The sequence below is a fragment of the Mus pahari genome, chromosome 17 (assembly GCF_900095145.1).
Source record: "Mus pahari chromosome 17, PAHARI_EIJ_v1.1, whole genome shotgun sequence".
Classification (NCBI taxonomy): Eukaryota; Metazoa; Chordata; class Mammalia; order Rodentia; family Muridae; genus Mus; species Mus pahari.
In genome coordinates this window covers 39,903,583-39,919,912 of record NC_034606.1, presented here as the reverse complement: position 1 = coordinate 39,919,912, position 16,330 = coordinate 39,903,583, and the positions used below count along the sequence as shown (strand labels likewise).

The 16,330-nt window shown below is 49.3% G+C and overlaps 2 protein-coding genes across 2 annotated transcripts in view; both read left to right on the top strand.

Moving 5' to 3' along the window:
• The window catches only part of LOC110334511 (cytochrome P450 11B2, mitochondrial), a 6,657-nt gene extending 1,298 nt beyond the window's left edge, over nucleotides 1-5,359 (top strand). Inside the window, exons 2-9 of the mRNA XM_021216252.2 lie at nucleotides 81-292; nucleotides 1,966-2,165; nucleotides 2,289-2,492; nucleotides 2,764-2,918; nucleotides 3,802-3,968; nucleotides 4,195-4,273; nucleotides 4,361-4,549; nucleotides 4,821-5,359. Coding sequence (XP_021071911.1) covers nucleotides 81-292; nucleotides 1,966-2,165; nucleotides 2,289-2,492; nucleotides 2,764-2,918; nucleotides 3,802-3,968; nucleotides 4,195-4,273; nucleotides 4,361-4,549; nucleotides 4,821-4,934 — 1,320 coding nt within the window. The 3' untranslated portion in view covers nucleotides 4,935-5,359. The remainder of the gene's footprint in view (nucleotides 1-80; nucleotides 293-1,965; nucleotides 2,166-2,288; nucleotides 2,493-2,763; nucleotides 2,919-3,801; nucleotides 3,969-4,194; nucleotides 4,274-4,360; nucleotides 4,550-4,820) is intronic.
• Nucleotides 5,360-12,189: 6,830 nt separating this feature from the next.
• The window catches only part of LOC110335023 (cytochrome P450 11B1, mitochondrial-like), a 7,208-nt gene continuing 3,067 nt past the window's right edge, over nucleotides 12,190-16,330 (top strand). Inside the window, exons 1-5 of the mRNA XM_021217104.1 lie at nucleotides 12,190-12,465; nucleotides 12,902-13,057; nucleotides 14,451-14,650; nucleotides 14,769-14,972; nucleotides 15,233-15,384. Coding sequence (XP_021072763.1) covers nucleotides 12,221-12,465; nucleotides 12,902-13,057; nucleotides 14,451-14,650; nucleotides 14,769-14,972; nucleotides 15,233-15,384 — 957 coding nt within the window. The 5' untranslated portion in view covers nucleotides 12,190-12,220. The remainder of the gene's footprint in view (nucleotides 12,466-12,901; nucleotides 13,058-14,450; nucleotides 14,651-14,768; nucleotides 14,973-15,232; nucleotides 15,385-16,330) is intronic.

Here is a 16,330-nt window from a genome sequence, read left to right as displayed (position 1 = left end):
TGGGAGAGCCCTCCTGTGGGGGAAGCAAGGGCCAGGAGAGGATGAGATGTGAGAGCACACTGACAGGGCTGACTTTGCAGGGAGCTCAGGTGGAGAGCGTTCCACTTACAGCAGGGCTCTGTGCTTCACCCCACAGGCACAGTGTAGGAAAAACACAGATCGTGTCTGTGATGTTGCCTGAGGATGCTGAGAAGTTGCACCGAGTGGAGAGTATGCTCCCCCGTCGGATGCACCTGGAGCCCTGGGTGGCCCACAGAGAACTCCGTGGCCTGAGACGTGGTGTGTTCTTGCTGTGAGTGGACATTGGGAAAGAGGAGGGAGCTGAGATCGGTGACCCAGACACTACATGCAGATCCTGCTTGGGTGGCGCTGTGGAGACCAGTCACAGCCAAGCGTGGATTGGTACCATGCCATGCAGATCCTGGGCCTGAGGATGAGGGGAGCAGCAGAGGAATGCCTCTTGCTCCAAGCTTCTGCTGCAGTTAGGCTTTTCTAGAGCATGGCTCTCCTTCCTACCAGTTTCAGAGTTGGCCCAGGAAGGGGTTGCCACTGGCTTAGGGATATAGCCGTCTTCGGTCCCAGCCTGATATCCAGCAATGAAGTCCTTCTTTTGTAGGAGTAATTTTACTTCCAGAGATTTGAAATAGACTGTTGTAGGCTTGAAGGGGGTAGAGAACAAGGAGTTGGAGCTGCTGTGGACTCACCATCAAAACAGAGTCAGGTGGTAAGAGAGGAGAGAGTTCCCTCTTGCAGCTGGGTGCTCGTCTAGAGAGCTAAGCAGGAGCTCCTGGTCCGTGGAGCAGCTAGGCTGGAAAGGGGTCACTAGTGGGTATCGGGAGGCCTACCAAGGGAAGCCACACAGGCACACCAGTCCGTGCTCAAGGGAATTCTTTTGTTCACAAAATATTTTTGGGACACAGGCACATGAGTTGGGCACTTAGCAGATGGAGTCTGGCAGGCAGGCCAGATGCAAATGGAAGCTGTGGGCAAAGGGTGAGTATGTACCTTTGAGAAAGCAGGGAGCCCTTATGTGTGCAAGGATGTGCCTGTGTATATCCTTGCACGTGTGTAAATGTGCCCATGTTGTTAATTTTTTTTAAAGATTTATTTACTTTAATGAGTACACTATAGCTGTCTTCAGACACACCAGAAGAGGGCATCAGATCCCATTACAGATGGTTGTGAGCCACCACGTGGTTGGTGGGAATTGAACTCAGGACCTCTGGAAGAGCAGTTAGTGCTCTTAACTGCTGAGCCATCTCTCCAGCCCTGTTATTTTTTTTATATATAGATATGAAAGTGTGTGCTGTCTGCATCCGTGACTCTATGTGTGTTTACATCTTTCTGCATGGCTGTTGTGTTAGTTTTGTGCAGACAGGGACTTGCTTACCTATGTTTTCGAGGTCCTGTGTGGATGCACGTGTAAAGGTACATGTGATCACTGCCAATCGCAGGCTTTAGCACACAAAAGGACATGCTTCCTGCCTGTGTGGCTCCGTGTGTAAACTCCTGCCTGTCATTTCCTGGAGAATCTCTATGGGGGCGCTGCACCCTGGACTTGAGTTTGTGGATGCTGTGAGTGGTCCTCTGCTGAGGCGCCTGCCTTAGGGAAGGTGGGATCCCTGAGCTGAGACAGGCAGGGATCATGTCTCAGAGATCACACTCTACAGGATGACAGGGCCAGTGAGCTCATCTAGGGCTTCTTTTCTGTAGCCAGGTAGGCAGAGCTTGACAGCAGGGTCTCCTTTCATCTTGGGTGTGGATGTGCTAAATCCACCTCAGACTTAGTGGCCTCTACCCTACGTGTGTGGGCTGCTTTGGAAGAAAGGCGTGGGATCAGGACCTGCAGGGTCTACCTCTGAGCTCAACATCTCTTTTCCTCCATTTCTTTGAGAGTTAGGAAGGTGGACGTAGGCCTGGGGCCTTCCCTGGAGGTGTCAATAGTTCTACTCTGTGTCCTTTCAGAAATGGGCCAGAATGGCGTCTCAACCGACTGCAGCTGAACCCAAATGTGCTGTCACCAAAAGCCGTTCAAAAATTTGTCCCCATGGTGGACATGGTAGCAAGGGACTTCTTGGAGACCCTGAAAAAGAAGGTGCTTCAAAATGCTCGTGGGAGCCTTACCATGGATGTCCAGCAAAGCCTCTTCAACTACACTATAGAAGGTGTGTGGCCAGGGAAAGTCTCAACTTAAGGGAGTCAGGGAGGGTGGCATGTGTGGCAGGGAGAGCCAAAGCAGTCTTGAGGACAAGGACTGCCTTAGCTCAGGGGTACCATTCTTTCTGTAGCCAGCAACTTCGCTCTTTTTGGGGAACGACTAGGCCTCCTTGGCCATGACCTGAGCCCTGGCAGCCTGAAGTTTATCCATGCCCTGCATTCTATGTTCAAGTCCACCACACAGCTGTTGTTCTTACCCAAGAGCCTGACTCGCTGGACAAGCACTCGGGTGTGGAAAGAACATTTCGATGCCTGGGATGTCATCTCTGAGTATGGTGAGGGCCACTGACCTGGGAGGTGCCCTGGGGCAGGAGACACGGGGTCAGCCTAATTACCATTTATCATTACTCGTGGCTACACTGGGCTCATCTCAGATGACGGCAACCGATGCTTCCTGCTCTTCTAACACGTTCCTACCAGGCCTATGACTGAACTGACCCAGAGACAATGGGAGGAAAGTAGGGACTGTCATTGGTCATGAGGGTTGGGATGCACAACAGGACAGTGGGGGATGCTTATATTCAAGCTCCCACTTCACATCTCCAGCCAACAGATGTATCTGGAAGGTGCACCAGGAGCTCAGACTCGGCAGCTCTCAGACCTACAGTGGCATTGTGGCGGAACTAATATCTCAGGGAGCTTTGCCTCTCGACGCCATCAAAGCGAACTCTATGGAGCTCACCGCTGGGAGCGTAGACACGGTCAGGCCATGCTGTGGGAATCCCTTGGGACTCTTTGTCTGTGTTCCCCAAGGCATTGCCTATGAACTGCATTCCCAGGCTATCCCTTCCAGACTCTTGCCCTTGACTGAAGACTGTATCTAGAGGTGTGCCAGGAAGAGAGAGGTCTTTAGGTGAACAGGCAGAGAGAACAGTGCTCATGAAAGGGAAGCCTTCATTCACGTGCAACAATGTTAGGTTCACTGGGGGTGGGGGGTGCAGAGAGGGGAGGAGGTTGGCTGCCTAAGGCGAGAGACAGGGAGACACATGAGGTCAGCAGGGGGAGGGTTCCATCAAGAAGGGTCATGCATCAGGTCTTATAACAAATTAGATGAATACAGAGTCAGCCTGCCCAGGTGGAGCATGGAGGCAGGCTGATGACATCAGGGAGAGACTTCAGAGGCTCTTTCTGTGAGTTGTGCCATAAAAAGAGACAATCTAGGTGTAGAGGCTCAGGGGCTCACTCTGGAGGGTCTCACGGAAGCAACAGGAGGTAGGGTGGGGAACATGGACTTATTTCAGGCCTGGAGGTCAGTGCTGAGGGACCCAAGGACAGTCACTGTCATTCAGGCTCAGGGAAATGGAGAGTGGCCATGTCCCCATGTGACACCTGGGTACCACTGTGTACCAAAGCAGGTTGTGAGGACCAGACCATGAAGGTGCTGGGACAATGGCTAGGACTGGGATGTCTGTGGCCTGTCTCTCAGGACCTAGAGCAAGGATTCCAGGTAAACACTAGGACAGAAGGTCACAGCACCCTGGGTCCTTATTATGCTATGCCCATGCACTTCCCCTAGGGAAGGGCATCTTTGTAGTAGCAATGCCCTTTGGGAGGGAGTCTGAGATTGCTCTCTGGCTCCTGCAGACAGCCATCCCCTTGGTAATGACCCTTTTTGAGCTGGCTCGGAACCCAGATGTTCAGCAGGCCCTGAGGCAGGAGAGCCTGGCAGCGGAGGCCAGCATTGCTGCGAATCCTCAGAAGGCCATGTCAGACCTGCCCTTGCTGAGGGCTGCCCTTAAAGAGACCTTGAGGTAGGTGATGACTGCCCTTCCCTCCCCGCTGTTCAGCGCTCTCTCTTTTCGGGTCCACGTTCTCCGTTCTTCTTCCTGTGGCTGGGTGCTATGGTTCCTCTGGAGGTTGGCTGAGCTCAGCAGAGTCAGGAAGCAGCCCCTGGAGGATCTGAGGGAGAAAGGTGCAGTTGTGGACAGGAGAAGCCCTTCACATCTGAGGCCTCTGCTGTCGCCTGCTCATCTCCAGGCTCTATCCTGTTGGTGGCTTTTTGGAGAGAATTCTAAGCTCAGACTTGGTGCTTCAGAACTACCATGTCCCTGCTGGGGTGAGTGCTCTTCATACACCCACCCGTTGCCCTGCCCTGCATTACCTCAAAGAAGCAGCTGACCTTGCCCTTGGCATCTGCCCACAGACANTNNTCNNNNTNNATCTNTANTCCATGGGCCGAAANCCTGCAGTGTTCCCAAGGCCTGAACGCTATATGCCTCAGCGCTGGCTGGAGAGGAAAAGGAGTTTCCAGCACCTGGCCTTTGGCTTTGGGGTGCGCCAGTGCCTGGGGAGGCGCCTGGCAGAGGTGGAGATGCTGCTCCTGCTTCACCATGTAAGCAGCTCTGGGCGGGGGGGGGGGGGGGGGGCTGTGAGATGCAGAGATGCTGATGAGCAGTATTTGGAACAAAGGCATAGGCCTTCAGGGTCTATCTGTGCTTCCTGTGTTTGGTGTGGTCTCTATAGCTGGTCTTCAGGCTTCCACAGGAAGTCCTATTTTCAGTATGGTGACTGCACTAAGCAGTTTAGCAGTAGATGGGCCAGTGCTGTGCCCTGCTCAGGAGGACATATAGATCACGCCCTTTCCCCCACACCTTGTGTTCCAGATACTGAAAACCTTCCAGGTGGAGACACTGAGGCAAGAGGATGTGCAGATGGTCTACCGCTTTGTTTTGATGCCCAGCTCCAGCCCTGTCCTCACTTTCCGGCCTGTCAGCTAGTCACTTTTGCATCTGGGGTCCTAGTCAGGCCACCAACCTACCCTTCATCCTGACGCCCAAGGTCACACTTCTCTGCCAGCAGAATTCTTTGGTGTGGGGGGGGGGAGGAGGTCACACAGTCATCTTTCAACACTTGTACAAGGTTCACAGCTGAAGACCTCCAGCATCAGGGACAGGCAAGCCCAGGGAGGGGATTGGAAGTATCTTGGTGGCAACAAGCAGTCTCTGCTGTGTGGTCTTCCCCATGTTTTCCAGTGGTCACTCCAGGTGTCCATGGACTTCCAAGGGCCTCACAGTAAAGTCAGAAGTCACTTCCTTCCTTAGGTTCCCCATTATTATGAAATAAGCCACAAAAATATTTTCACACACATATGGGTTTGTAGGGGCAAGCTGCATGGATGATGGATAGATAGACAGACAGACAGACAGACAGACAGACAGACAGATAGATCGATAGATGGATAGATGATATATAATAGATAGATAATAGATGATAATAGTTGATGATATATAATAGATAATAGATAATAGGTGTTAGATGATAGCTAGATAATAGATAGTTGATAGATTAGAGATAGCTGATAGATGATAGATGGATAGATAGATAGATAGATAGATGATAGATAGATAGATAGATAGATAGATAGATAGATAGATAGATGATAGATAGATAGATAGATGATAGATAGATAGATGATAGATAGATAGATAGATAGATAGATAGATAGATAGATAGATAGATAGATAGATGATAGATAGATGATAGATGATAGATAGATAGATGATAGATAGATGATAGATGATAGATAGATAGATGATAGATGATAGATAGATAGATAGATAGATAGATAGATAGATAGATAGATAGATAATACATAGTCAGATATCCTGTGTTTTGTTTGAAGAAGCAGCTTCACAGTGGAGCTGGTACATATGAGCTGGTGACTCTACAGCATTTATAAGAGTAGGCATAGTTGCACTTGCTAAGGACTGGGCGGTGGTGGTATCAGAGCTACAGGCAGGAGGACTTGTTGGAACCCTGATGGTGTGTGAAGTCCCTACAGGGACAGATGTTTTCCTCCAGGAGATCAAGATGTTGACACTTCTGCCAGCACATGCCACTTAGACAAAGATTTATTCTCTTGAACTGTGAAAGTGTCCCAGAACATGAGCACTTCTCAGGTTTCCTTTCAGTTGCGAGAACATAGGGCAAAACCTTTTGTCCAAGGACAGCTACTTCACAGGGTCTCCTGGGCCAGCACCGAAGCGCATCTACTTGAGCTATGTGTGTGTCAATTTCCAAAGTCTAGGGTCTTTGAGTATCTGCAGTGCGGAGACAGGGCCTTTAATGAGTAAATGAGGCTACTGGGTTGAGTCTAATCCAAGCCCCAGAGAGCAACCCAAGAAGAGAGTGAGGTCACAGGCCCACAGAGCCAGTCTCCATGTGGAAGACAAGAAGTCAGTCTTCCGCAAGCCATAGAAAGTGGTTGGAACTCCTGCACTCTTGGCTCCGACATCACTCAGTCACCTCCTTGCCTGGGAAAAAATAAACTTCTATTGTTGAAGTCCCAGTCTGAAGTCTTTTGCCATGATGGTCAGAGCCAATATGATCTGCTAAGCAGGGGGTACTTGTGGCTCATAGTCTCCTAACACCAAGGAAAGGGTTCCAACGCATTGCACTACTGCGAGGTGATGGGATTTTAATGGGGGTATAGCAGTGGAAGGAAGGCTGGGCTTCATGGGTGTATTCTTGATGGGGCTGTTAGAACCCGGGACTTGGCTCTTCCATTTCCTGAGAGTCACAAGGTAAATCACCTCCTCTGCCTGCCCTCTGCCCTTAACATGCTCCCTTGAAGCAACTGGCCTGTGTGTGGTAATGATCAGTTCTTTAATATTAATATCTTTTAAGTCAGCACACAAAATATTGATTCCATTGTGACGTTCTCATACGTGGCTGATCTCAGTCTCCACTTAGGGATGCATCTCTAGACCTGGGAAAACCCCAAAGACTTCACAAAGCTCTGAGCTGATTGTTGCATTTAGGAGTGTGACAAGAGTATTGTGCATCCATACTGAACTTCCTCAGGCAGAAATCACAAAGACTTTTCATTCATACTCACTCAAAATACCCCTTAGCAATACATTAGCCAGGGACATGAAAACTGACAACGGTAAAGATTACATAACAAATTGAACAGAAACCAAGGTTAACGATCTGCATGCAGAATCTCTCTCTCTGGGTGCTGATTTTGTTCCTTACTGGGTTTTTACTGTGTTATGTTTTAAATTTCCTTCCAGGTTAGACATTTTCTGATTTCCCAGCTCCTACTTTTAACTACTGGTGTCCAGTATGCGTTGAATATGTTATTTGTATTTGAGAATTTCCACCCTTACTTGCAGTATTACTAGAAAGCCTTATTCTTTGCGTCTATAAAAGAGGCTTCACGAGATATTAGTGTTCGTGATCTTGGACAGCTGGGGCTGTCATCCACAAATGTCTCCTGGCCTATGAATTTCACGAAGCAGCATATACAGGCTGCTGCATTGACTGACGTGCATGCCATGTAGGAGGGGAGCAAAAACCGAAATCAGTCATCTTGTCATCTGGGCACTGATCCATGGTTCCTTACACCATAGCTAAATAAAAGTCACTTCAAGCTCATACTTCTACATAGCAATCAGACCACTACATAACTTTGAATTCACAAACGGAAGTTTAGGAAACTAAAAACACCTACAGGATCACAAGGAACCAACCAGTGGCTGTAGAGACAATCTGGAGACTGGAAGATTAAGAAAAGCAAGCCACATGTTTTGTAAGCCCCGTATCCTCACGCAAGACATAGACCTTCCAAAGTATCACAGCCTCCAAAGACAGCACCACCAACTGGGGACCCAGTGTTCGATCAACTCAATTAGCAAGAAAATAAATGGCAGAGTTAGTAAATGGGAAAAGGGTCTGAGCGGATAGTCTTAAGACATACAAATGAGAGAGGGGACATACAAGATGTTCAAATCTATTCGTCATCCAAACTCAACCCACTGTGAGAAACACCTGATGCTGTGAGATTGGCAAAAGGCCAGAAGCACGGAGAAGGGAGGGAGGAGGTAAGGGGAACCTCTGTACACAGTTGGTTGGAAAGCAAATTGGCACAGCCACAAGGAAGAGCGGGGGTGGGGTAGGGGGAGACCTCAGAAAGCAAACCCAGCACGCTCAGTCGTGCCCCGATCTCACAGTTTACACCCAAAGGAAACAAAATCTTTAGGTCAAAGGGAGTTCTCTCTAAGTTGTAGTATCGTTCACAGAGCCAAGACATGCACTAAACTACTCAGTAGAGAAAACAGTTCAAGACAGACAATAGGTGACATAAAGCCTTCAGCCCCAGCCCTCGGGAGGCAGAAGCAGGAGGATCTCTGTGAGTTCGAGGCCAGCCTGGTCTACAAAAGTGAGTTCCAGGACAACTGGAGCTGTTACACAAAGAAAACCTGTCTCAAGAAACCAACCAACCAAACCAACCAACCAAACCAACAAATAAATAAATAGTCGCTACATAAGGGAATACTACTTACATTGAGCACGGAAGCATAGCATTTGCGTCATCTGAAGGACCTAGAGGGCGTTATATTAGGTAAAGCAAGTGACGCACTGGGAAACTAAGAGTGGGCATACCAGGAACAGGTGAGTTGAAGAAAGCTACACTTTAAAAAGCCAAAGGTAGAGAGATGGCTGGAGAGATGGCTCAGCAGTTAAAGAGCACTGACTGCTCTGCCAGAGGTCCTGAGTTCAGTTCCCATGCAACCACATGGTGGCTCACAACCATCTGTAATGGGATTGGATACCCTCTCCTGGTGTGTCTGAAGACAGCTACAGTGTACTCAGGTACACAAAGCAAATACTTTTTAAAATTACTTTCATAGTTTTTACAGTCCATTCGTTACCCCATCCCAATCCACCCTCCCACAGTTCCATATCCCTTTCCTCCTCCGAACTGTCTCCAAGAGAATGCCCCACCCCCACCCCTGTTGCCAGGCTTCCCCCACTCCCTGGGGCCTCAAGTCTCTCAAAGGTTAGGCTCATCTTCTCTCAATGAAGCCAGATAAGGCAGTCCTCTGCTGTATATGTGTCAGGGGCCTTGGACCAGCTAGTGTATGCTGCCTGGTTGGTGGCTCAGTGCCTGAGAGATCTCAGGGGTCTGGATTAGTTGAGACTGCTGGTCTTCCTATGGGGTCTCCCTCCTCTTCAGCTTCATCCAGCCTTTCCATAATTCAACCACAGGGGTCCCCAGCTTCTGTCCATTGGTTGGTTGTAAGTATCTGCATCTGGCTCAGTCAGCTGCTTGCTTGGCCTCTCAGAGGACAGCCATGCTAGACTTCTGTCTGTAAGCACACCATAGCATCAGTTAGAGTGTCAGGCCTTGGAGCCTCCCCTTGAGATGGATCCCAAGTAGGGCCTGTCACTGGACCTCCTTTCACTCAGTCTCTTCTCCATTTTTGTCCCTGTAGTTCTTTTAGACAGGAACAATTCTGGGTCAGAGTTTTTGACTGTGGGACGGCAACCCCATCCCACATGTGATGCCCTGTCTTTCTACTAGAGGTGGGCTCTACAAGTTCCTGCTCCCCACTGTTGGGCATTTCATCTTTGAGTTCTGAGAGTATCTCACCTCCCAGGTCTCTGGTGCATTCTGGGGGGTCCCCCCACCTCCAACCCCAGAGGTTCCATTTTTTCTGCCGGTCCTCAGGACTTCTCTCTTGCCACCCCCGAATACCTAATCATGTTTCCCCTTTCCCCTCCCCATCCCTTCTCCCACCCAGGTCCCTCCCCTCTGCCTCCCAAAAAATAAATAATTCTTAAAAAATATTTTTGAAAAGAAGCCAAAGGTAGAAAAATAGTGGTAACCATTTGTTAGGGCCTTGGGACAAGGTGAGTGTTGACCAAAGGCACACAATGTTAGTCAGCAGAGAGGATAGATTCCACAGACTTACAGAATGTTAACCTGCGTTGTATTGTATGTTAACAAATTGCCAAAAGAGCAAACTAACTTCCCACCACAAGAACAGTTGCATGTGAACTAAGTATGTGTGTTTGTCACTTCTCTTGTTACACTTTATCAGAAGATCTGATAAAAGCAACTTAAAGGAGTGGAAATTATTTCAGTTCATGGCTTGAAAAGTGTCCTAGCTTCATTTTTGTTGCTGTGGTAAAACATTTTGACAAAAAACAAAAAACAAACAAAACAAAACAACAACAACAACAAAAAAACCCCACAAAAACCAAACTTAGGGGTTATAGGGTTTATTTTAGCTTAGAATTTCAGGTTGCAATCCATCATGGTGGGGACATCAAGGCAGAAACTTCAAGCAGCTGGTATATCCCAAGGTAAAAAAGAAACAGATGCTTACACATGCTCGCTTTCTTGCTTTGCTTGTGCTCATCTTGATTTCTTCACTTTTATACAGGGCAAGACTCTCTGCCTAGGTAATGGTTCTGCCCACAGTGGACTGGGCCTTCCCACATCAATAAACTTAATGTAGACATTCACCCATAACCATGTCCACAAACTACCCGAGTTCAGACAATCCCTCACTGAGATCCCCTTTACAGGTGACTCTAGATTGTGTAAAATTAACAAAGCCAACTCTCCCAAGGGAGAGTTCACTGTAGTAGGGTAGGCACAGGAGCAGGTGACTCCGTGCTGGCAGGAGCTTGAGGCTTGGACTCTTCACCTCCTTACATCTTGATGGAACAGGAAACAGAAAACATGTATAAAACACAGATGGGCCAGGCTATGAATATTAAGGCCTTTCCTCCAGACACTCTCCAGTTAGGCCTTACCTCCCCGACATTCTGCAGCCTCCAAATCCAGAGCCATGCGTTGCTCAAACATCCAGACCAAGCGTTCAAGTTCAGGAGCCTGTGGAGACATTTCACAGTTAAACCATAGCACTCTGTACCCGATTCCACAAAAAAGCCCATAGCTCACAATTCAAAGGGTTTCCAGTTCACTTTAAAAGTTCCCGTGACTTAGCAGTTGCCATGCTGTTCAAAAGCTCAAATTCTCTTCTGGGACCGAAGGCCATCTCTTAACTGTGATCTCTTATAAAAATAAAGCATTGAGTGGTACACTTCTCACATACAAAGGCTCAGAGTCCTGTCCCTGTTCTAAAAGGGAGACATTGGAGCTGCCCTAGTTTCATGTCTGTTGCTGTGATAAAATGGTCTTGACAAAAAGCAACTTGGGAGGGAAAATATTTGTCTGGCTTGCAGTTTCAAGTTACAGTCTATCATTGAGGGAACAGACTTTGGCTAGTCACAACATAGCCACCATAAGAGCTAAAGCATATACATGATTGTTCACTTGCTTTCTCTCAGCTTGATCGCTTCATAGCTTTGACTTCCTGCCCAGGGAACTGCACTGCCCACAGAGGGCTGGATCTTTCCATATCAATAAGTTTAATTAAGACATATTCACCCACAGACATGCCCACAGGCCAACCACATGCACACAATCCCTCACTGAGACCCTCTTCTCAGATGGTCTTAGGCAGTATCAAGTTGACTACTAAAGCTAACCACCACAGGGACACAGTTAATGAAGATCAAGCCAAAGCAACCCTGGTATTCAGCAGGACAAATATCAAATGCTTAAGTTCCATATTTAGTTGGCATCTTTAGTTCAACAAGCTCTGGCATTTGCCACTCTCAGCTTCTACAGTGTTGGGGTTAGACTCCCACTCTAAGGTGCCTTAGCTTTTACCAAGGTTCTGAGAGACCTGAACTCAGGTTCTCATACTTGACCACCGAAGCCATCCTCTTACCCCGTGGCAAATGGATTTCATGGTTAAGCCTCCATTTGAAGAGAAATGAGAAAATTTAAAAGTCAACATATAACTGTAAATCAGAAGTTAGTAAACCCCATGCCCTTAATCTGGCTAGTGATTTTTTAAGTCAGGATGAATCATTCAAACTCCAAATAAGGCAAAATATGAGCATCTGACGGCTCTCACCCTGGGGAGGAGAAAGAAGGCTCTAACCACCATTGGACATTTTTTTTTGAGTGTTCAAGTAGAGTCTGCACCTGACCTCACCTCCAACCCACCAGCAGGCATTGCAGAGGCAGGACCAGGGAGAAGGCCACCTCCTTCTTCTACCTCCAGCAGAGCCATCAGCACCGAATACATTTCTAGGGCAAGTCCAGGGACATATCCTGCAGTGACATTATCAGTCAGCAATCCATGTCATCAAGAGAAGATAAAAGGCCACAGACTAAACACAGGCAGAGAGGAGGATGACAATGGCTCTCAGGGTGACAGCAGATGTGTGGCTGGCAAGACCCTGGCAGTGCCTGCACAGGACAAGGGCACTGGGCACCACGGCAACACTGGCCCCAAAGACCCTGCAGCCCTTTGAAGCCATACCACAGTACTCCAGGAACAAGTGGCTNAAGATGATACAGATCCTGAGGGAGCAGGGCCAAGAAAACCTACACCTGGAGATGGATCAGATCTTCAGGGAGCTGGGGCCCATTTTCAGGTAAGGGCTTCCTTACTCATAGCTAAGCACAGACAGAGCTTCCTGTCTTCTGGTTGCCCAGGCTCTGCAGGGTATGAGGTGCTGCCATTCTCCAGTAGGCACCAGGCATTCCATCTTTAGGAAGACAGGGAGAGATCACAGGAGGTTATGGGCCTGACTCATGGGTTCTCCACATGGACAGAGAAAGGCACTGCTCACTGCTGAGAGGATAGAGTGGGGGTGGGGTGGGGTGGGGTGGGGTGAGGTGGGGTGGGGTGGGGTGGAGGGTGGTGTTGAAGTGGAGGGGAGTCAGGCAGACACTGGGAGAGCCCTCCTGTGGGGGAAGCAAGGGCCAGGAGAGGATGAGATGAGAGAGCACACTAACAGGGCTGACTTTGCAGGGAGCTCAGGTGGAGAGCGTTCCACTTACAGCAGGGCTCTGTGCTTCACCCCACAGGCACAGTGCAGGAAAAACACAGATGGTGTTTGTGTTGTTGCCAGAGGATGTTGAGAAGCTGTACCAGGTAGAGAGTACACACCCTCGCCGCTTGCTCTTGGAACCCTGGATAGTCCATAGAAAACTCCGTGGCCTGAGATGTGGTGTGTTCTTGCTGTGAGTGGACATAGGGAATGAGGAGGGAGGTGAGAATGGAGTCCTGAACCCAGGATGCAGAACTGACGGGGGTGGATGTGAAGACCAGAGTCAGACAAGCATGAATTGGTACCATGTCATGGAAGTTTTGGGGGTCTGGTGAAGAGGGAAATGGCCAAAATGGCACTTGCTCTTAACATGCCTTTCCAAGTCTCCTTCCCACAGGCTATAGCGCTGTCCCACGAAGGTGGGGATGGGAGACCCCCTGGATCAAGTTTACAGCCAGTTTCTTCCTTACCCCAATGTCTAGCAAAGCTGTTTTGTTTCCCTAGGGGACGTTTTGCTCACAGAGATTTGGGGTGGACCATCCTGGGGACTTAGGGGTAGAGAGCAGAAGTGAGCAGCTCTTGTGGGCTCACAGTCAAACACTCAGTCAGGTGATGAGAGAGGGGCTCCTAGAGGCTTAGGCTGTGTGAGCTGAAAAGGGGTTTTTATTGCTGGGAATGAAAAAGGAAGGTTGTGGACAGCTCTCGGAGACCGCATAAAGAGCAGTATTTTCTCAGTAATGGTTAGTTAGAGAAATTAGTACCTTGGAACCTTGTCTGAAACTACCTCGAGGCAAGGAGATGCTCAGCAGGCAAAGGGGCAGAGCCGTGCACACACGTCTTGTCTCTGTTTACTTGTGGTATTTGAACTGTACGCATTTGAAAGCATGACAGTAGGATGTATGCATACATGGGACTTGACTCTCTAAAGGAACGTGTATTTGTCTTGGTGTGTACGGCTGTTCTCGTGGGTTTGTGCCCAGAGTGATTAGGATGTTCACACATATTTTCGAGGTCCTGTGTGGATGCACGTGTAAAGGTACATGTGATCACTGCCAATCGCAGGCTTTAGCACACAAAAGGACACGCTTCCTGCCTGAGTGGCTCCGTGTGCAAATTCCTGCCTGTCGTTTCCTGGAGAATCTCCATGGGGGCGCTGCACCCTGGACTTGAGTTTGTGGATGCTGTGAGTGGTCCTCTGCTGAGGCGCCTGCCTTAGGGAAGGTGGGATCCCTGAGCTGAGACAGGCAGGGATCATGTCTCAGAGATCACACTCTACAGGATGACAGGGCCAGTGAGCTCATCTAGGGCTTCTTTTCTGTGGGGTGGTAGTATAGGCCAGGTAGGCAGAGCTTGACAGCAGGGTCTCCTTTCATCTTGGGTGTGGATGTGCTAAATCCACCTCAGACTTAGTGGCCTCTACCCTACGTGTGTGGGCTGCTTTGGAAGAAAGGCGTGGGACCAGGACCTGCAGAGTCTACCTCTGAGCTCAACATCTCTTTTCCTCCATTTCTTTGAGAGTTAGGAAGGTGGACGTAGGCCTGGGGCCTTCCCTGGAGGTGTCTATAGTTCTACTCTGTGTCCTGCAGAAACGGGCCAGAATGGTACTTCAACCGACTGCAGCTGAACCCAAATGTGCTGTCACCAAAAGCCGTTCAAAATTTTGTCCCCTTGGTGGATGGGATAGCAAGGAACTTTGTGGATAGCCTGAAGAAGAAAATGCTGGAGAGCGTCCATGGTAGATTCTCTATGGACTTTCAGTCCAGTATATTCAACTATACCATAGAAGGTGTGTGGCTTGGGGAAGGGTCCAGCTTGAGGGAGACTGGGACGGCAGAGGCCAGGAAGGAGGAAACCACATTGAGAGCACTGGCTGCCTTGGTTCAGTGACAATATTCTCTCTGCAGCCAGCCACTTTGTTCTTTTTGGGGAGCGGCTGGGCCTCATTGGCCGTGATCTGAGCCCTGACAGCCTGAAGTTCCTCCACACCCTGCACACCATGTTCAAAACCACCACACAGCTCCTGTATTTGCCAAGGAACCTGACCCGGTGGACGAGCACCAGGGTGTGGAAAGAAAATTTTGAGTCCTGGGATTTCATCTCTGAGTACGGTGAGGACCACTGCCTTGGGCAGGGCCACATGCAGGGGACGATGGTCACATGATTCCTAATTACCTGTGTTTACTTCAAAGAGCTGTGGCGGCTTAAGGCCCTTCCAGTGGCTCCACAGTGACTTTAGGATTCTAGAACCCAGCAATGGTGGTAGAGCAGCAGAAAGACTGAGGTGCTAGGGGACACAACAGCCTGGGGGGCTGGGGGAAGCAGAGACCTCCCCCGGGATTATGATGCCACACTTTCTCTTCTTCTACAGTCGCCAAACGTATCAAGAATGTGTATCGAGAGCTGGCACAGGGTCGCCCACGGTCCTGGAGTGTCATAGCAGAGCTGGTAGCTGAGAGTACTCTGTCAATGGATGCCATCCTGGCTAACTCAATGGAACTTATTGCTGGAAGTACTGACACGGTCAGGATCCCCTTGGAGTATGAATCCCACACGGACACCCCAGAGTGTTTCCCCAAAGCACAGTCACTCACAGTTCCTCCCTCACCCGGGCCATCCGATGCTGCTGCTCCATTGTGGGCCTTTGCTGTAAAGCTCGCGAAATGTCTGAGCCAAGGGAAAGGCATGACCTGGCCAGGCAGTAGTAGTCAAGGCCTGAATATCCAAGTTGCAGGAACAAGTCAGGTTAGAGGAAACCGGACAGGCAGCAGCATGCCCCTCGCTTCCCCCAATTCATGAGCATGCTGCAGGCCTAGAAGGACAGTGAGTGGCCCATAGTCTTCTCTGTTGCACTGGAGAAGCAGTCCCCTAGGTTAGTGTGAACTTGAGGCACATGCAAGGAAAGACAAGGCCAAGGGAGTGATAAGCACCCAGGTTACCCACTGGTGCATAAGGGAGAAGATGGCAGTGTAATTCAGTAGGAAATAAAGGCTCAGGTACAAGGTTTCTGCCTGTTGAAGGACCCTTCTCCCCGGGCCTACCCTGAGCTAGGCTTCTTGGTTAGGAACAGAGGCCTCAAGTTCTAGAAAAGAACAAGTAAGAACAGAAGCCACGATGTTCCCACCATGGAGTAGAACTTGCGAGAGACCAGCATAAGGCCTGTGGGAGAAGCCAGAGGCATGGCAACTGTGGGAGAAGCCAGAGGCATGGCAACTGTGGGAGAAGCCAGAGGCATGGCAACCATGTACACAGAGATCAGAGAGCCCGTGAGGGGGGGGTGCGACAAGGCAGAATTGGATGCGTACACTCCAGGGCTTAGTAAGGCAGCAAGCTGTCTGAATCTGCACACAGGGCCAGATGAGGCCAGCAAGAATCTGGGCCCCATTAGGAAGGGCCATGTACCATGTCTTATGCCAACCAGGCAACAGAAGCCCAGGTTGATATGTCCATTATACAATATAGAAACAGA